The sequence below is a fragment of the Erpetoichthys calabaricus genome, chromosome 17 (assembly GCF_900747795.2).
Source record: "Erpetoichthys calabaricus chromosome 17, fErpCal1.3, whole genome shotgun sequence".
In the NCBI taxonomy this organism is placed as follows: Eukaryota; Metazoa; Chordata; class Cladistia; order Polypteriformes; family Polypteridae; genus Erpetoichthys; species Erpetoichthys calabaricus.
This window is the reverse complement of record NC_041410.2, coordinates 47,536,495-47,558,473: the sequence shown is the minus strand read 5'-3', so window position 1 is coordinate 47,558,473 and position 21,979 is coordinate 47,536,495. Positions and strand designations below refer to the sequence as shown.

The window sequence follows — 21,979 nt, the reverse complement described above, 5'->3', positions numbered from 1 at the left end:
GATAACTAAGCATTCCATTGCATATTGTACTGTATATATTGTTTATATGTCACACGGCATTGTGTAAAGCTTTGCTTTCCGCTCTTGAATTGTCTGATAGTTTGCTAGATTTGCTTTAAAACTGATTGAAAGTCATTCTCCATGACCTCACCAAACATCTTCCATGCCTGGGTTTTAGCTTCTGCATTGTAAAACTATTATTCCAAAATATTCACCCATTCTTCTGACTGGAAACTGCTTATGTAGCAGACTGGACCCCTGAAGCATCGAATACAAGTCAGGAAAAAGCCCATACTGACATGCCAGTCTATGACACACAGCCACACTCATTCAAACAGGCTCCCAGTTGGTGCAACTTGCATGTGGGTGGAAACTAAAGAACGGAAGGAAAACAAGGAGACCTGAGCAATAATTGAAGGCAATTAATTTGACAGAGACAGCGAGTTGGCGGTGAATTCAATGATTCCCTAAGGCAGTGAAACGGCTGCGCTACCCACCTCTACATCATGTCACCCTGGTTAAAAAACATTTCTGATAGAAAGTATCCTTACCTTACACTTCCTGCCATCCACTGTCTCTTCTTCAAATTCTTCACCTATGTGGAAGTTGATTTCTGTGGTCCGCACAGTGGTCGATGTTTTAATGTAAAACTGTTCACCGTTTTGCCGGATCTCGACATGTGGCTTGGATGCAGCAGCCACAGCCACTTTCCTCAACATGGCATTCACACCTAGTTGTGTAAAAACAATATTCTCAACGTGACTTAAAAGAACACAAGACAAAATTACCAGCTGTAAAGATAAAGATAGTAATAATAATCATTCATTACATTTATATAGCACTTTTCAAAGTACTCAAAGCACTTTTCATAGTGAGAGTGGAGCCACTTCAACCACCACTAATGCATAGCATCCACCTGGATGATGCAACGGCAGCCATTTTGCACCAGTGCACTCACCACACATTAGCTGTTAGGTGGTGAAGGGGTGAGAGATAGTTAGCCAATCAGAGACAGGGCATTATTGGGCGCCAGAATGACTAGCCCATGGTGGGCAATTTAGCCTGGACATTAGGCTACACCCTGCTTTCTACAAAGGATGCCCAGGAACCTTTTATGACCATGTAATAAGTGTACAATGGACCCTTGACTTACAAACTCAATTCGTTCGCGAGGGCTGGTTGTAACTCAAGTTGGTTGTAAGTCAAGACTATTTTTCCCATAAGAAATAATGGAAATACCCATAATGTGTTCCAAACCTCACACAGCAACACTTACTTAACTTTTTCATAATAAAAAAGGGTTGTATAATGTGCATAATTTACCAAAACACCAATAATTTTTCTAATGTACTAACCAAAAAGTTATAAAAAGTGCCTAGCCTACCAGAAACAACAATTTCATACTGTACTCACTATTTAATTTGACATCTTTGGGTTGCAGGAAGGAAGGAGGAGAAGAATGAAATGGAAGGTGGTTATTGTTTGGAAGGAGCTTCCTTATACAAATCTTTTCTTTGTAAAATTGTCGAGATGGTGGATTTCGACATGCTGTACATATTAGCGAGATCGGTCACACAAACACCACTCTCATATTTCCGCACAATTTCCTTCTTCGTTTCGATTGTGATCACTTTCTCTACCTTCGTTACCTTCACTTCCTTCCTTAGCAATTATCGAAATAAATTATATAAATCACTGCACTGACCGCAATTACGTCCACAAACACATGTATCTGGGCTCCGACTGACGCTTACAAACGCTCTCGGCGGGTACACGTGACCACCTTTGGGTCGTAACGCAAGACGTTGGTCGTAATTCAAATCAAAAATTTTGGTCGTAAACCAAGTTGTTTGCATGTCAGGCCAATCGTATATCGAGGGTCGACTGTATATGTTTAATATGTCACTGTGCTCTGTACAAATATATTTTATAAATCTACTTTTCTTTCTACTCACATGCACAGCTAATACAAAGCCAGATTTAGCACAGGGGCTCATCATTTAGAACTGCTAGGTAAGCATTAGAAGACAAGACAGGGACAACTGCGAAATGGGCATTGCATACTATTTCTGTGTGTCAGAGTCAGCATGACATTGAATCTTCTTTGCCTTGTTCGGAATGGCATGAATCATCGAAGTGGGGGCCTGCACATGAAGAAAGAGTATAAAGCCTTGGAACATTGCCCGGCACACCTTTGATGGGAGATAACGTCATCCGATCCTGAAAATCCTTCCAATGCAGCAACAAAAATGGCAGACACAATACACCGGGCCCCCACTCTGGGTTCTTGTCATGGCTTCCTTCATCTGTTATGCAGCGTAAACCGTCATTAAAGAAAGCTAAGTTATTTCCTCACAGGTGGCGCAGTGGTAGTGCTGCTGCTTTGCAGTAAGGAGACTGTGGAAGATTGTGGGTTCGCTTCCCGGTTCCTCCCTGTGTGGATAGCGCTTTGAGTACTGAGAAAAGCGCTATATAAATGTAATGAATTATTATTATTATTTCTTCTATGCCGTTTCTTACCACTGTATCACTAAGGGAGGGGTATCACCTTTTTATATTATATCTATATAATTTTGTGTTATGTAACATGCTGCAATTAAAACTCATTCCAACAAGGGAGCTAATGCCTCCTGCTGGATACAGACCACAGAGAGTCAGGACCTCAGTTTTACATCTTATCCGAAGCACAGTGCCATTTTTACAGCTGGGTGTCCCTGTCACTGCACTGGTGCATTGGAATCCACATTCAGACCCACAGAGTAGGCAGTCAACCCACAGGCCTCACCAACATCTCTTCCAGTAGCAACCCAAGCTTTTCCTAGGTGGTCTCCCATTCAGGGCCGTCTTAAGAGCATTATAGACCCCCAGGCAAAGCAGTGCACTTGGGCCCCTACCTGCACAACCACTGAGCAAGTCACAACATACATAGATTAGCAAGGGGTCCCTATGTTCGTGGGACCCCATGACAACTGTCCAGCATGCCCATGTGTTAAGATGGCCCTGCTACCCATTCAAGTACTGGCCAAGCCCAAACATGCTTAGCTTCAGGTGGATGACCTCTTCTGAAGTGCATGTGGGATGGCTGCTGGCAGATAGGATGAAATCAAAATGCTTGTCATTTTTCACTTGCACTTTCATACAAAATGTCTCCTGGATGACAGAGTGTCTGCACTTACCGTTCGAGGAAGATAATTAAAAGAATAGGACATGAGGGTACAATGTCTTCTACTAAAAGAGTTCTGGGTCAGTGTCAGTACTATTGGAAATACAATTGGACTGCAGGGACCATATTTAAAGCAATCTGCCTGACATACAGGAGGTTCAGATGTTCTGTGATGAACTGCCTATGAACTTGGACTTCCATCCATCCATTCATTTTCCAAACCGCTGAATCCGAACACAGGGTCACGGGGGTCTGCTGGAGCCAATCCCAGCCAACACAGGGCATAAGGCAGGAACCAATCCCGGGCAGGGTGCCAACCCACCGCAGGACACACACAAACACACCCACCAAGCACACACTAGGGCCAATTTAGAATCGCCAATCCACCTAACCAGCATGTCTTTGGGAGGAAACCGGAGCACCCGGAGGAAACCCATGCAGACACGGGGAGAACATGCAAACTCCACGCAGGGAGGACCCGGGAAGCGAACCCAGGTCCCCAGGTCTCCCAACTGTGAGGCAGCAGCGCTACCCACTGCGCCACCATGCCACCCAACTTGGACTTTTACTTTGCTATTCACACTTTACTTATTAAGCATAGCTCAGCATGTTTCTTGATTTATGAATGTATTGTGTCTAAGAATTATGTGTTAAACTGACCAGTTTAGTCTGTAATCCTTTACATAAATATCAAAGTTTAATTAGCAAAAATATACATTGTGGCAGGCCCCTGGGGGTGGTACCCAGCTGGGATGCCCGAGAGGACCGGAGGAAGGCTTGCGCCTCCTCCAGCCCATGAGGGGGCGACTGCCCTGGTTGTGTTGGGGACCACGGGTGCAGGGCTTGGAAACCCAACCCTGCAGTGGCACGTGGTCACTGCCAGGGTGTGCCCCCGTGCCTAGAGAGCCCTGGACCTCAGCACTTCCGCCACACCCAGAAGTGCTGGGGGGAAGAAGAACGGGGACACCTGGAGTCCTTCTGGGTGCGCAGCCGGCACTTCCGCCACACAGGGGAGTGTCGCGGAGGAGTGTCGGGAAGCACCTGGAGCCCATCCGGGTGTGCATAAAAGGGGCCACCTCCCTTCAGACAGTGACTGGAGTTGGGTGGAGGTGGACAAGAGTCTTGTAGGCGAGGAGTAGAGGCGGCCTGAAGAAGGCAGGCACTGGAGAGAGAGGCCTGGACTTTGGGGGATTGGTGCTGGAGGCACTGGGATTGTGCAATGACAAGTGCTGTAAATAGTGTAAATAAACGTGTGTTGGGTCCAAATACGATGTCCGTCTGTCTGTGTCCGGGCTGCTTCTCACAACATGTAAAACATAAACCACATTACAGCAACATGCCCAGTGTCATGATTGCATGTCAGAGTGTCATCATCCGGGATCCTTCCAGGTATGGAATACCACCGTGGGCCGAGAGGGGGCGCTGCTGCTAACTATTCCATCTTCCTTTTCCATCCACACTACTGAAAAACTGACCAGTGAGGCCAAATGACTCTGCCCCTTCCGGCCACACACCATAGACGCCCAGCCGCCTAGAAGGAGGCGTCACTTGCTGATGAGAGTGCTGGGGAGATGGAGCTTCTTTGAGCCATAACAAGAAGCCATACTAGAAGCCTTGATGGGTAGCATTTTTTTGTTAAAACACCAGAGGGTGGCATTTCTGTTTGTAATCGTGTAATCGTTTTGTATGTGTTTTGGAAGTAAATGGAGATAGTTGGGCTGGCACACCAACATATATTGCAGTTATCGACCTGTTATTACCTTGGATGACCACACCAGGAAGCCATCTGTCAAGGCTGTGATGCAAAAGGTATAATCACGTTGATGCATCATTTTATTATTATTAATATATTACTGTTATTATTTACAACATATTCCAGCCATGGTTAATAGCCAGTGTTGCTATTCCATAGATCCATAGTCTTGGTAATAAATCTCAGCCTGGGCACTGTCTGTTATGGCCAACAGGCTTGAGAATTCAGAGGGCAACTAGAAGACAAGGATGAAGTCAAAAAATTGGGGAGGTACACCCCTGGGTGACCTTTCATCCCATTGCGTCATGATTGACAATCCACGATCTCTGAGGACACGCCCACTCCAGGACTGTAACCATAAGCAACGGTAATCAACAATAGTGCCATCAGAATGGAGCTAAAATAGTAGCCCAAATTACAAATCAAAATGAAATTTATATTTCAAAAATAAATAAACCCAATGGACACCTAAGGGTATAAAAACCCCCAAAATAGGCAAACAATATTCAAAATGCAAGTCCTGACTCGGCCTTTTCTGACTTTCCTTGTTCTCCTGTTGTCTGTTTGAAGGTTTTCTTTTAATATTCTCGTTTTCCTCCCAGATCCCAAAGATGTGTGTCTGAATTGGCTCTAAGAGAGAGAGAGAGAGAGAGAGTGTGTGTGTGTGTGTGTGTGTGCGCGCGCGTGTGCATGTGTGTGTGTGTGTGTGTGTGTGTGTGTGGTGTCCCATCCACAGCTTATTCCTGTTTTGTACTCAATGCTGACAAGTCCACAAAACACATGTGGGCAGGTTGGGCACACTCCCATGAACCCTCAAGAAATCTTGTGAGGGTAAGGAGTTGGTCTAGTGTGCTGCAACTGGGATGAAATTCCACACTGTTCCTACTGAATCCAAGGTTCAACCAACAGATGAGCCCTCCTTTCTCACACCCTGGCATAGACTTTCCCAGGGAGGCTGAGTAATGTGATCCCTTGAATTTGAAGCACACCATCTTCTTTAAAATGTTTAATTCTTCATGTGTCATCATGCACGGTGCTGTTTAGAGTTTATGGAATTAAAACGGGCCACCCAGTTGGCACCCCAACATTTCTTTCTTTTTTTTTTTGGACTATGCTATTCTCCGGCTCAATGGCAATAAATAGATAGAAAAGATGCTTTATAAAATACATAGATGATGCAACAAATAAAATAGATAGATTAACTCTTTGAGGGCTGAATATTTTTCCAGTTTTCTGAAAAGCACACACAGCAATGGTTTCACATACTGTATAAATCAGCATAAAACATCTTTTTCTGCATGTTGTGGCTGCTGTCGGCGCCTGTTTGGTGTCTCAGGTAGCAGTGGCTGTGCGGGGGGCAGCTCAGTGACCAGCAGGAATACGCACAGCAGTAGCAGTGTGACACAATCTGGTTTGTATCTCTTGACATCATACAGAGGGCGGCACAGTGGCGCAGTGGTAACGCTGCTGCCCTGCAGTAAGGAGACCTGGGTTCACTTCCCAGGTCCTCCCTGCTTGGAGTTTGCATGTTCTCCCTGTGTCTGCGTGGGTTTCCTCCCACAGTCCAAAGACATGCAGGTTAGGTGCATTGGCGATTCTCAATTGTCCCTAGTGTGTGTGCTTGGTGTGTGGGTGTGTGTGTGTGTGTGTGTCCTGCAGTGGGCTGGCACCCTGCCCGAGGTTTGTGCCCTGCCTTGCACCCTGTGTTGGCTGGGATTGGCTCCAGCAGACCCTGTGTTAGGATAGAACGGGTTGGATGATGGATGGATGGATGGATGGAAAGGATGGACATCATACAGAGATGGTCCTCCCAGGTGACCGTTGGTGTAGGCAAGTTAGCCAAACGCACATGTTCAGCACCACGATCAGCTTATGCTGGTCCTTCACTTTCGTTTGCGATCTCCAGATCACTTACATTAAAATCCGACAACTCAGAGTCTGACTCAACGATATCATACGTGAAATGTCATCCACACAGCATTTTGTTTTTGGTATTTCACCAGATGTCGATGTCATTTGAGGAGTTGTTTGCTCTTCGCTACTCATGCACACGCAGGAAATCTCGGTCAAATTAACAAAGCTAACTTTAAAGAGAGTTTTGTCACAGTTTACAGCTGATTACGGTCCTCTACCCCTGAATTTCAACAAAAGTCGACATACGCCCTGAAAGAATTAATAAGGCACCATTTAAAATAGATATATGGATAGAGCTCTGTATCAGACAGACAAGGCGCTATACAAGACAAATGAGGCAACCCTACAATGGATGGATGGATGGATGGAGAGTTCTCTTCTTGGCACCCTAAACTGCAGAGCTGAAGTGTGCCTCCATCTTTTGTGTAATTTAATATTTATTTTTGTGTTGTTGCACCATCAAGAACAGTCACCTGAAGGCTGCAATGACGAAAGACCTCACAGACCTCATTATAGCTACCTGAGAATCTGCTCCGTGTGCTCACATGTGTGTGCTAGAGAATGCAATCCCTTCTTGAAGCTGCTCACTCTTATCGGGTTTTACTTTATTAGAGTGTATAATTATGTCTGAAAGAGATAAAAACAATGAAAACTCTGTACCCTTATCAAAGCCACAGACTTATAAAAGGAGGGCTCTTTATCCTCTTTAAAAAAGTTGTCTGTTTCTGAAATCTCCTGGTGAGGTGCTGCATTCTGTTGCCATGGAGACACTCCTAAGGCTGGCATCTCCCCCCTTCTGTTAGCCGTGCTACCCACTAGACTGGTGATGGCAACTCCCAAGCTCGTTTCCAGCCCTGTTCATCACTCCATGTAAACCGACTCCTGACTATGTAAACTCTTTTGCCCAGAGAGTCCATTGCCTTTTTTTGGTATTTGCACTTTCTTTCCCTTTGACCATGATTTTCACCCTGGGCTCTTTTCCTTGCTGATTACTGTCTTATCACGTGTTTGATGCATTCGCTGTGTCTGCTTGCTCTCCTTTTGTTTGCATTCTTAATTGTAAAGTTTAGCAATCATTTTTGACCCAGCCATGCCTCAGTATTGTCTGTCTGTCTCACTAATTCACCAAATCCGCATTTGCTCCGATGTTGCTGTTGTCTTGGGCCAGACATCTTGTTTTCCATCTGTTCATTCTGATGTGAACTTACGAACACTCAACAGGACAGATCTCATTCAAAAAGTGGAAGGAGATTCTAGCTAGTGATGCATTCAGAAATCCCCTTGAAAATATTGTGCAGAATACGTCAACTTGTGTATATGTCAGGATTACTTTTATTATAACGCATCTCTCTATTATATAAAAAATTCCTTTGATGAGATGAGACTTTTTGGAGATACTTTTTTCAAGAGATTTTTTCAGATCCTGCGAGACAAGACTTTTGCCTTGAGTTTTGTCAAGTCACGACCTCCTCTCAAACATTTTCAAACATGACCACAGTCCTCTCACCTCTCATTCGTGTGAACGCTTTTGTCAGACACCGTTCCTGCGCTCTCAGCTCTTATACGTTTTTCTCACTTTAAGTTCCCAATTAAAGAAGTCTTATCATGTCCAAATCGAAAAATTTCATCACGAAAGGGTTATCAACAGAAGAAATGAGTACACGGGCAATCCTAGCACTGAGAAACGATGAAGTCAAATGAATTAACACCAAAATGTCGATCGGTTACATTGCAAATTGGTTAAATGCATATAATAGACTTTGCTGAAACAGTTGGTGGGGATGGTGCGGAAGATGACGACATCAACTTATAATATCACGAAGAATATCTACAACCGTTAACACTGTCTGGTCTTCCACCTCATGAATAACTGTAGAATGAAGGATGTATCCAAGAAAGGTAATGTAGCACATGTTCTGCGGATAACATTAGACAACAAAGGAGATCTTGATATGCCATTCATGTTAAAACGTTAACAGACTCCCTGTTAGCATAGCTTTGGCAAAGACAATTTACAAATCCCAGAGCCAAACATTCAAAAAAGTCTTTTTATTTATTAGAGTGAAAGAAACGAAATTCAATCACGGGTAGATATACGTCACGTTGATGCATATGTAACAATTCCCATGAAAATAAAAATCTGTTTAAATTGTACACCCGCATCCCCATACGTGAGCAGCAGAACTGCAAAGAGGCTAGTGTGTAGCGCAGGCCCGGGGGTTGGCGAGTGAAGTGTGTGTGTGTATGAAATTCTAGACAACACTAATTGAACCCTGCCCTGCGGTGGGCTGGCGTCCTGCCCAGGGTTTGTTCCTGCCTTGCGCCCTGTGCTGGCTGGGATTGGCTCCAGCAGACCCCCGTGACCCTGTAGTTAGGATATAGCGGGTGGGAGAATGACTGACTGACTGACTGACTGACTGACTAATTCACAGGTGTCGAACTCTGGTCCTGGAGGGCCGCAGTGGCTGCAGTTTTCATTCTAACCATCTTCTTCATTAGTGACCAGTTTTTGCTGCTAATTAACTTCTTTTACCTTAATTTTAATTAACTTGACTCAGCTCCTTTGTTGTTTCTTATGACACACAAAACGAGCTGCCCACACGACCAGCTATCCACAATATCTGAAAATTAAGAAAGGTGAAGGTCTCAGTAAGACTGATCTCTCCGATCACCAAAACATTTTGACGGTGTTCTTAGAAAAAACAGAAAATCAACAATTTTGGAAATGGCTGCTGTGGCAGAATGAGAGCAGCAACAAGCCATGGAATTAAACAACAAGTTTAATTAACAGCAAGAATCAGCTTCTCATTAAGAAACTGGTTGGAGTGAAATTGGTTGGAGTTTGAAGACCCAATTTAGCTGATCATCTGTTGGCTCATTTCACATCTCATTTCTGTTTGTCTGTCATTTAATGAAGAAAGGAATCAAGTCAGATCACTGAATCCTTAAAAACAGGGCTATTAAAACAAAGGGCAAATGAGTTAATTAACAGTGAAAATTGGTCACTGACCAATTAGGAAAAGGGTTAGAATGAAAACCTACAGCCACTGCGGCCCTCCAGGCCCGGAGTTCGACACCCCTGGACTAATTGAACCCTCAGGTCTGCAAAAACAGGCCGTGGTTTCAAGTCTTTTTCAACATGGTCTCTCCCAGCCATGTGAAAATCAGGCTCTGCTTTACACCTACAAGTTAAGAACAAATTCTCAGGAATGTGATCATTCTTCTGGATTTACGGGGAGTTTTGGGAGCCTGAAAAGGGAATGGTTTAAAGGTTTTGTGGCTGGAGCCGGTGCCGTGAAGTTTCCAACCATTTCCTCCACAGTCTGGAAGTCGCTGACTTGGAAAAAGACCTCTGACCCCATCGTCTCTATTTCCTGCGGTGCAGCCATTACAAAGTGAGGACAGGCCACAGCTTAGAGGAGAGCAGTTCTCCAGTCCATAGCTTACCTGTGAAGTCATAAAGTGGCTGCTGCTAGTGTGCTTACACACTTCACTCTAATTGACCCTATCGTAAATGGAGATTTCCTCATCAAATCCAACAGTTTTACCATCTCCTATGCTCTTTGTTTACAACTTGGCGGAAATGTCCGACTATTAGCATGGGGTCTAAACTATCCAGTATTTACACATTTCAAGAACCTCTTGTTTGTTTAATGTCTGGCTAGTGACACTTTCAAAGATAGGCTCTTCTGCAGAGAACACTACATTACACCCGGTCTGGAGTACTGACCATTGTGAAGATGGGCACAGTGGCACTTACCCAGCTGACCAAAGAAGTGGCACTCATACTTAAAGGATAAGTTTGGTATTTTTCAAGTCAAAATTATTCTTCTATATAGGCATTGAATTTGTGTTCTAAAGTCAATTGCTTTCTATAAATTCCTGGGGGGTAAAAGTTAAAATTATACAAAGTTATTGTCTGTCTGTATACCTACATTGTTATCGGCATTGTTATCACTCTTTAATTTAATATTGTCTTTATCAGTATGCTGCTGCTGGAGTATGTGAATTTCCCCTTGGGATTAATAAGGTATCTATCTATCTATCTATCTATCTATCTATCTATCTATCTATCTATCTATCTATCTATCTATCTATCTATCTATCTATCTATCTAAAAATATTGTGCCCGCTCTGGCGGTTAACAATGGAGGGTATAGGGCATGGAGGAAAAAATTCAAAAATTTACATGTACCAAATACATCGATTTTCCAAACCAAGAAAGATGTCGAGTATTGATCTATGCCTTCCATGTTTCTGATGCATGTTTCTGACAACATTAGGGGTCTGGAAATACTGCTTTTATTTCATATTCCACGTACTGTATATACTGTAAGTCTATTGACTTGACGCGAATGCTCACTTAAATATGAAAGTAAATCACAACCAAGCCAACTGAATGGCATGAACAGTTTACTGTAATTTGGTCCATTGCAAAGAATAATAATAACAATAATAATAATAATAATACTATTTATTTAATTGTAGGCACCTTTCTAAACACTCAAGGACACCGAACAATAGATAAAACACAGATTATAAACAAAACTAAAATACAAAATTTTAAATCAGACAAAGCAATTGTAGTCAAACAGAAAAAGCAGTCTTAAACAAATGAGTTTTAAATTTAGATTTGAAAAATGAGAATGATTCAATATTTCTAAGCTCCGATGGTAGTGAGTTCCAGAGCTGGGGAGCAGAACAACTGAATGCTCTGCTCCCCATGGTGGTAAGACGAACGCAGGGGACAGTCAGGTGGATGGAGGAAGAGGATCTAAAGGTACGGGAGGGAATGGCAACATGGAGGAGGTCCGACAGATATGGAGGGGCAAGGTTGTGGATAGCCTTAAAAGTTAACAGAAGAATTTTGAATTGAATGCGGAACTTAACTGGAAGCCAATGAAGCTGCTGCAAGATGGGAGTGATATGGTGAATAGAGGGGGTTCTTGAAATGATGTGGGCAGCTGAATTCTGGACCAGTTGAAGCTTATAAAGATATAAAGAGATTTGCGAGAAAGACCAAAGATAAGGGAATTGCAATAATCCAGACGAGATGGCACACACAGCTGGCCTTCTTTGAAAATGGCTGAATCTCTTAATATTGGTGTCTTTTTATTCAAAAATTTTACAATGTGTGTGTAATTGCAAGATGTAGATCAATACTCTCAACAACTTGAAAAATGGACGTATCTGGTGTTGGAGGAGAACGGGCATCCCGGCTGGGCTGGGAGATTCAGAGTGAAATGACAGATGGAGTCTGGGACTAACAGATAACATTGTGCCCGGCCTGTATAATACAGAGGATGGATTGGCAGAAGCCGAGAGTTGGGAGCTGTTTCATCCCAAAGGGGTGCTTGGGGAGTTGAGCCTGGTCAGGGTCTTGGGGTACCGATAGATGGCGCTGTCAGGAGAGGACCGCCCTACTTTTTCTACAGTCAAGAAGTGCTTCCAGGAAGCATTCCTGGGTCTGGCTTAAAAGGGAGCCCCCTGCCTCACACCAGGGAGTCAGAGTCACGAGGTAGTGGGCAACACTCAACGCGAAGAGAGGAGGGAGAATTTGTTTATTTCTTGTGTATTTTGACTAATCTTTCTAAGGGTGATTATTGGGGAAGTGCCGTGTTTAAATAAATATCTTTTATTTGAACCTAAACGTGTGCAGGACATTGCTGTGCCTGAAGTGTGGGGCTCAATGGCGCCCCCTGGTGTTACACTGGTGAGATTAAAGTTTTTACTCCATGCCCCATAGCCCCCAGTGTAAAGCACTTGTGTGGGCAAGATATTTTTTTTATTTTATGGAAAACGATTAACTTTAGCACTCAATTTTGTGTAGCAAATGCATATAATGTATGAGATGTTTGTGAAGAAACAACTTGGACTTGAAAAAATATCAAACTTATCTTTTAACACAAACTAATCGTAACAGCTTACTGTTAAAATGGATTTTGGCTCTAAGATTACATACGTCTGCAGGGAACGCTCATTACTTCGATATGTGGTAGATAAACTTAGGCTGATGTACCCATGCAAAGACATCTTTTCAGTGTTTGCGATATTTATCTGCTTTCTGGTGTGCTGTTAGGTTTAACTGAGGATTTTCTGGTATGGAGAACAGACATTTTGAGGTAAGGCAGCTCTACTCACTAATCGTGTCACCACAGAGTTCTAATTAAGTAAGAATTCACTGCACTCTGTACACTTGTCAATAAAGATCTCCTATAAAGACATCAACCTAAACGATATATAAAAGCAATTCAAATACGCCACAATGTAATCTTGCTGATAGGCAATGTGACCTCTGAGAAGAGTCTTTTGGCAGGGTCCCATGCCCGGCCGGGTAACCCCCTACATTTGATCCAGGGGAGCAACCATGGGTGTCTCAGTACCTCTCCTGGCACGGTTGGAGGCAGCCTCCCTGGCTAACGATGGTGCCTCAGTTTCCTGCAGGGCTTCATGGGAGATGGAGTTGTCCACAGGGCTGTTGGGATCTGGGGTGGACAACTATACAGCCCCGCCCGGAAGTGCAACGAGGCAGGTGATCAAGCACCTGGAGCACTTCCGGGTGGGCTATAAAAAGGGCCAGCAACCACCACTCAGCGGCCAGAGTCTGGAGGAGAGGACAAAGCTTCAAAGGAGGAGCGGTGGTGCCAGAAGGGTGTATTTGTAGTGGTTTGATTTGTGCTTACTTGGACTGTGTCGTGGCTGGGGGGTTCACCAGGAAGACGTGCCCTCCAGCTGAAGAAAATAAAGTCTTTTTGTGTTTTTACATGTGCCTCAGTGTGAGTCTGTGTCGGGTCGGGCGTTATACAGCGTCCTTATCACAGGCTTCACAAGAAACCTTCTGTTCGTGTGTGTCTCCATCCATCCATTTATTGAGCCTGTTGTTTTCTCATTTCAGGTTTGGAGTTTTCCTGACTTTATTTGGTCAAAGACACAAGCCAATTGTGCTGGGCGTCATGAAGATGGGGACTGAACCCAGATACCAGGAGCTTTAAGATAAGCAGCATGCAGCGCTGTGCCTCCTATGTGTCATCACCTAATGCACTTAATCCAGGCCAGGGTTGTGTTGTGTTGGGTGGGCTGGAGCCTGTCCTACCTATTATGGGGCACAAGGCAGGAACAAATCTTGGACAAGGCAAACAACCCACCCAGCCACACACACACTTACACTCCACACACCAATTTGGAGTCACCAATTCACCTAACATGCATCTCTTTGGACAGTGGAAGAAACCCCACTGAGAACATGCAGACTCCATGAAAGGATTGCTGTGCCACCATGCCACCCACTTCCTACGTGTGTCCTGCTAAATGTCATTAAAAGAAAAAACAAAAAAACAAAAGAAAAAAGAAAATGAGGGAGCCATCAATGCTGCTCTGTCATCTGAGGTTTTTGCAACACTTTGGCACACACTTGACTCGGGTAGGTTTTCCCTTTTAACGCGTGCTGACAGCTTTAAATCCTGCCATTTCTTCAAATGAGAGTCATTGGACAAATAGTACACTACAACCCGAAAGACACAGCATTTAACATTTCACATGTATCAAAATTGAAAGACTTTGTTCACTCAGAACAGGAAATTAATTTATATTTTGTTTCCTTTGGTCTTTCTGTGATTCTAAAATGAGCACAAGGTGCATACTTTCAGTGAACTCTTTTTTCTGTTTTAATCAGATGATCTTCACCAATTTCCCTAAACCCGTTCGTCTGTCTCTTTTCACGACATTCAGATACTGTCTGCCTCCATGTTTAATGTTTTGGCAAAAGACTCATATCCATGACCTGGAGCAGATCCAGCTTCAGCGGCTTCACACCTGGTAACCAGCTGCCCTTACATTAGTGCGCTGGGTGTTTGGTGGACTTGGACTATAAAAGAAATTAGGGTCGGAGCGGCATTCAAAGCCAGTATCATGCTGATGTCCTCTTTCTTTGTTCGCTAGAACACAGAGCAGAGCTGTGATTTAATTGCCAGAAGCCTGGGAGACAGTCTGTCACCATTAGACACAGAGGCTAACTGGCAGAGGAAACATAAAAAGTACAGTAAGAGCCATGAAAGAAATGCTAACAGGATAAAGTGCGACACAGCGACTGTGATATTGTCGCTAACAAAAGCTGTGACAAACGGCAGCCTATTCATACGATGGGGAGGCTGCTTTCTGCTAGCTGCTTTCAGCTCCTTCCAAAGATGATCATATACAGTATGTTGCTTGTAAGTGAACATTAGTTTTATTCCTATATCTTAATACAATTTTTTTGTGTTGGAATAAAATTATTGCAGTCAGTGTGAATGATATCCTGTCAAGTTAACCTCATGATGCTGAAAGTCTATTGCATATACCATGTAATAACAGTAATCTTTAGTAAAAGGATAAGTGTCTGTGCATCTGTCTGTGTGTCCATCCAGTTGCTATGTCTCTGTTATTCCAAAAGATGGCACATCACAAACATTACCACTACTTTTACAGATCCCATGTCAAATGGCATATAACAGAGACATATGTGTTGCATTTGTCATTCCAACAAATGGCACATCACAAACATTACCGCTGCTTATGAAAAGTCCATACCAAATGGCATATAACACAAACAAATGCATTGTATTTGTCATTCCAAAAGATGGCACATCAATAACATTACCACTGCTTTTACAAATCCCATACCAAATGGTATATAACAGAGACATACGCATTGCGTTTGTCATTCCAACAGATGGCGTATCACAAACATTACCACTGCTTTTACAAATCCTATACCAAATTGCATATAACAGAGACATATGTGTTGCATTTGTCATTCCAACAGATGGCACATCACAAACATTACCACTGCTTATACAAATTCCATACCAAATAGCATGTAACAGAGATATATGCATTGCACTTGTCATTCCAAGAGATGGTACATGAATAACATTTGTAGTATTTTGTTTTATTACTACAAATATTGTGATGTACCATCTGCTGGAATAACAATTGCAATGCATTTTACTTACAAAATACATTCTAATTAATGGCGCACTGCAATGGTTAAAGCTGAGGTCTGTGCTGATTACTTAGATTTCAGTCCTAGATTTTACAGCTAGTGATCTTATAGTATAAGATCTTTATCATGTGTGGCATACATTTGTAAATGTTTTCATGTTTAGTAGCATGTACTAAACTTGAGTTGGAACTCAATGAGAAGCGTATGGTGTACGAACTCTGTTGTGTGTAACAGCTTTATTGTATTATTAAAATCTGTTCTTTGTAGGATATAGTTTGGAATTTCTGCTGTGTATGTTATATACTCGTAATCTAGGCAGTGGTGTCTCTGTATTCAGGGTAAGTAGGGCATTGCCCCTCTGTTTCTCAGCAAAAGATCTACTCTGCAAAAATGAAACAAGTAGTAAACTCTCTTCAATAACTGAATATTTTATTATAATCTTTTTTCTTTTTTTTCACTGTAAAACAAATAAAATTAAAGAACTAAATTAATAGGGTGGCACAGTGGCGCAGTGGGTGGCGCTGCTGCCTCGCAGTTAGGAGACCCGAGTTCTCTTCCTGGGTCCTCCCTGTGTGGAGTTTACATGTTCTCCCCGTGTCTGCATGGGTTTCCTCCCACAGTCCAAAGACATGCAGGTTGGGTGCATTGGCGATTGTAAATTGTTCCTAGTGTGTGCTTGGTGTGTGGGTATGTGTGCCCTGTGGTGGGCTGGCGCCCTGCCCGGGGTTTGTTTCCTGCCCTGCGCCCTGTGCTGGCTGGGATTGGCTCCAGCAGACCCCCATGACCCTGTGTTAGGATATAGTGGGTTGGATAATGGATGGATGGAACTAAATTAATCTTTAAAGAAAACAATCTATTCATCATAGACACCTTTTTCCAATTTCCATTAAAATACAGTTCCTTATCTAGAAAATGTTTTCGTTTTAAGAATATGAAATTGTCCTTGTGCCTGGCAGCACTGGCCTGGGACCCTGCGGTGTTCTCTTTATGCTTTTGCTCAGGTTTGCGTGTATGCAGCCTTAACTTTTCAGATCTGCCATGAAGCCTGAAGGCTAAAGCCCCTTAAAGTGGTCTATTGGTTCATTTTTTGTGATGCATTGTACATCTAGCTGTTTTAGAATAGTCTTCATCATTGTCATCAATCATGTTGATTACTTTTACAGAATACAATTTAGGAATTTGCTCATTGAGCAGAAGTTGAAAATTCATGCATATTTATTTGGGTTTCTGATTTCAGTGTTGAGTATCTGATGTTGATGTTGAAATATCTTTTAATAATGTTGTTTGGTAGTTGAACTGTATGACATCCATCCATCCATCCATTATCCAACCCGCTGAATCCGAACACAGGGTCACGGGGGTCTTCTGGAGCCAATCCCAGCCAACACAGGGCACAAGGCAGGAACCAATCCCGGGCAGGGTGCCAACCCACTGCAGGACACACATAAACACACCCACACACCAAGCACACACTAGGGCCAATTTTTAGAATCGCCAATCCACCTAACCGGCATGTCTTTCGACTGTGGGAGGAAACCGGAGCGCCCGGAGGAAACCCACGCAGACACAGGGAGAACATGCAAACTCCACGCAGGGAGGACCCGGGAAGTGAACCCAGGTCCCCAGGTCTCCCAACTGCGAGGCTGCAGCGCTACCCACTGCGCCACCGTGCCGCCCTCTGTATGACATAATTTTAATAAATCTTTGCTTTCAGTTATTTTTTTATAGCACTATTAGGCTGAAATTTGATCATCACTGGTGCAGATAACTAACACCTTGTGAAACCCAGTGCTCCCCCCTTGTTCTTTTACATGAAGATTATTGTCAGCCATCTCCTTCCTCGGCCACAATCCAAACCCACTGCTACAAGTCACCTACTTTCATGCCACTCCAATGATCTTTTCTCTTCCACATCCCGTGCCTACACATTCCTGCTGCTGCTCACTTCAGGTCAGAGACAACACATTCTGCACTCACCGTCCTCAGGTCTGTGAGCCAATCCAAGCCAGGATCCTTCTCTAGGGTTGTTAGAAGCCATTCCCCAGGCCAGAGGATTTAAACCGAGAAACAGGTCTAGTAAGTGCTGCTCTTTAAGTGCTTGATCATCTCTTTCTCTCTAATTCACTTGCACACTTACTCACACACAAACACACTCATACTGCATGGAATCTTGGAATGGTCCTGCATGTTGTGACAGCATCTCCCAGGTCAGGATGATCCCATTAGAATTTTCATGCCAGAAACACCACCCCATCTAGGGATTTAGTATACTGTATGTAATTATGTGGTGAAGGAACTATAAATGTCTGTAGCTGTTTAGGTACTTTGTCATCTGCTGCAGACTGTTTATGAACAGTACTGTAGTCTTGTGAGGGATGGCTGGCATTATTACCTGGCCGGGACAGCCATGAAGTGGAAGGATGTGGGAAGGCAGCTTCTTAGGGCACTGTCTCCCCTGAACGGCTAGGTAGCAGCCCCCTCGGTTGCAGTGGTGCCCCGGATTCCTACAGGGCATCATGGGATTTGTACTTTGCTGACTCAGCTCTGTTGGGTTCCGCGGGTCCTGCCAGGAAATGCTGTGGGAACTGGGAACGCTATTTTGTCAGGCTCCCGCTTCACCTGGAAGTGTTCCTGGGCCAGTCCTTTGGGACACCGGAAGTACTCTCGGGTGCTACATAAATGAGGCCAGCTGCTTCAGCTCCAAGAGGAAGAGTTGGGAGGAGGTGGATAAAGCTTGTGAGAAGGAGTGGAGGTCGGCAGTGACCAAGTAAAAGAGAGAAGAAGAAGAGTAATTTATTGTAACTGTGTGGTGCATTGTATGGTGGTTGCAGCATGGGAAACAATTAGAGAGAAGAGTTTCCCACAATAAAAACTCTTCCTTCTTTTATACTTGTGTCCGAGCCTGTTTGTATGGGGTATTTGGGGAGCTGGAGTGCCCCCTGTCATTCACATTGTATATATTGGACAATGAGTGTAGAATGTGTTGCTTCTGACCCAAAGTGAGTGGCAGCAGGAATGTGCAGGCACATAATGTGGCAGGGAAAAGATCATTGAAGTGGCATGAAAGGAGCAGGACGGTGGCAGTGGGTTTGGATTGTGGCTGAGGAAGGAGATGGCCGACAATGAACCTCACATATGACAGTGTGGGGGCAACTCTGCATTTTTCAATGTGTTAGGTTAACTGTACTGGAGTTTGCTTTCATAATGCACCTACTGTAAAAATGTTAGCGTGTATTGTGCACTGTAATGTGTAGCATTTATTAGTAGTATGGTGACATTTTCTTATTTACGTGATCAAACAACACGTAAAGGATGAAGGTGTAGTAGGCAGGAGAGTGGCTTAGGGGTTAGGGCCTTGAATTTTACACTGCTGTTCTGCTTTTAACTTAGCGTCATTTAAACATTTGTAAAAATGAATGTGAAAACTATTGAAATATCTACTGATCTTGCATGTCATCATGGGTAAGAGAATCTGCCAAATATTCAATTGAAATATTGTCTGGGAGACATAGTGTTGCAAATGTGTCATTTGTAAAATATGTTATAGAAATTTAATTGTGTACAGTGGCATTAACTCATTTATTTAGTGACGACATTACTGTTTTGAGTGCAATGAATAGAAACTCTACTGTGCTGCAAAGAGTATAGAAACTGTACCGTGTATAGTATGCGGTGCAAAGCAGAAACTCTTATATTCACCATTAGAATAAAGTTTATAATGAATAAAATAAAGTGTAGCATTGACATTTTGCGTGTCTGTGGTATGTAACGTACAGAGTAAAACTACTTATTGAAGAAGCTACATTGTGTACAATGTTGAAATTTTAGTTTCTGCTGCATACAGTAAAGGAACTCTCACCACACAGTATAGGAGCTCTGTGATGAGCAGCGTCTGGTGCGGAAATCAGTCACCAAAATAACTGTAGATCCTAGCAGAATTTCTTGCTTTGTACTTATGAATTATTTCTAGTAAGCAATGAAAGACATAATACAAGACATAATAGAATCGATACACTTGATGAAAAAGAACATAAAAACAAATTTGAATGTCATTTCTTTTTGAAAAACTGTCAATGGAAACAATCATAAACAGAAGATGACAAGAAGGAAAAGGAATTAAATAAAAGCACCAAACCCCATTCAGTCCCTAAAACTGTTAGAGGAGATGGTAAGCCTTTGCAGCATTTCCTATTACAGCTTACCCTCTACAGTATGGGCTCCTCTAACAGGACTGAATGAGGACCTTTGTTTTATTTGATTCTTTTATCTCGTAGGTGCTAAGCCCTTTTATAAATTTAGGATTCATTTATCTTACACATACAGCAAGACGGTTATTACTGAATTAAAATGGGCCCAAAACTGAGTTACTAAGATTAGATTAGTGACTTTTTTCTACTCCGTCAGTTTTTAATTTGCAAATATTGGATTAAGCTGGTAAGTAAATTTCAAACTGCTTCTAGCTAAGTAAAGGAAAATTGCAATTTTCAGTCAGTTTGACTTTTTTATGTCTGAATAAAGATGCAGCGTTCCTTAAAGGTATACTGTAGAGACACAACAAAGAGTCAACTTGCAAATAAATGTCCCGTGTCCCATTTAACACATAGATATTAATCACTGCAGGATGCTGAAAGAGAAAAGCCTGTCTTATGGTACGTGATTTTTCCTCCACTAATAGCACAATGTTAGCGTGGCCATTAATCTTCCATCCAGCATCTGCTTTGTTAATGTTCTGTTCACCAATTGTTCTGTCTGAAACGTGCAGTGAGGAAGACTATTAGAGCTTCACTCCAGAGCTCCTTCTTTAGCTTTGTTTACTCGATTTACTACACCCCCGGCAGGGCCACCAGATGTGACAACGCACACCATTATATCTTTAACCACATTATTACTAAGGATATACCTCTGTAAAAATCCGGTGTAGGGTTTGCTTGTTCTTTTTTTTTTTGTTTTGATTCATTTTTACATTCGTTCACAGACATTTATACCATAATTATTTCTTTCATGCATCATCATACCAATTCTGGAAGCAATGTTAGTCTTACTTTTATAGTCTGAACTATTGCACAATTAATAAAGCTTTTTTTCTTGCACACTGTTACATTATTCTGTATTTTAACTTTGACTTCAGCCTTTTATCTGTCAGGAAAACTTTTCATTTATGGTTTCATACATTTGTACATACATAGAGTACAGTTTATATGGACACACAAATACATGATAGATAGATAGATAGATAGATAGATAGATAGATAGATAGATAGATAGTGAAAGGCACTATATGATAGATAGATAGATAGATAGATAGATAGATAGATAGATAGTGAAAGGCACTATATGATAGATAGATAGATAGATAGATAGATAGATAGATAGATAGATAGATAGATAGATAGATAGATAGATAGATAGATAGATAGATAGATAGTGAAAGGCACTATATGATAGATAGATAGATAGATAGTGAAAGGCACTATATGATAGATAGATAGATAGATAGATAGATAGATAGATAGATAGATAGATAGATAGATAGATAGATAGATAGTGAAAGGCACTATATGATAGATAGATAGATAGATAGATAGATAGATAGATAGATAGATAGATAGATAGATAGATAGATAGATAGATATGAAAGGTGCTATATGATAGATAGATAGATAGATAGATAGATAGATAGATAGATAGATAGATAGATAGATAGATAGATAGATAGATAGATAGATAGATAGATAGATAGATAGATAGATAGATAATGGCAATCATTTTTGAATGATAATATTATGTTTGAGTGATACATTCTGCAACATTAAAAATGTTTTCAGATGTGTCGACTAACCTGTAATCTTCCTATTATTAAGGTGTAATTTGATTTTTAATTGCAAATTGGTGAAATTGCTAATTGTCCAATCGAAAGGCTTGGTTGCAATTCATACAATTTTATTTTATTATTTTTTTTTTTGTGAGGAAATGTTAAATGAAGATTAAGCAATGCAAAAAAAAAGTAGGTTTTAATTGTAGAAATTCCTTGATTGTATATTTTAGCGCCGGCTGCTACATGTCTCTTCAGCACAGAAGGAAACATCAGATCATCCTTTAAAGCAGAACAATGCTGGTCTGGGGTATTTGTCAGATTGTCACCTTTCCTGTGATAATAGCTGATGGTTGT

At 42.2% G+C, this 21,979-nt stretch overlaps 2 protein-coding genes across 2 annotated transcripts in view; one reads left to right on the top strand and one right to left on the bottom strand.

Annotated features, from left to right (window-relative positions):
• The window catches only part of ubl7a (ubiquitin-like 7a (bone marrow stromal cell-derived)), a 1,205,533-nt gene that overhangs the window by 779,676 nt on the left and 403,878 nt on the right, over window positions 1-21,979 (top strand). The gene's annotated exons all lie outside the window — the stretch shown is intronic.
• Window positions 1-21,979, bottom strand: part of crabp1a (cellular retinoic acid binding protein 1a) — a 51,780-nt gene that overhangs the window by 28,884 nt on the left and 917 nt on the right. The window contains exon 2 of the mRNA XM_028822897.2: window positions 552-730. Coding sequence (XP_028678730.1) covers window positions 552-730 — 179 coding nt within the window. The remainder of the gene's footprint in view (window positions 1-551; window positions 731-21,979) is intronic.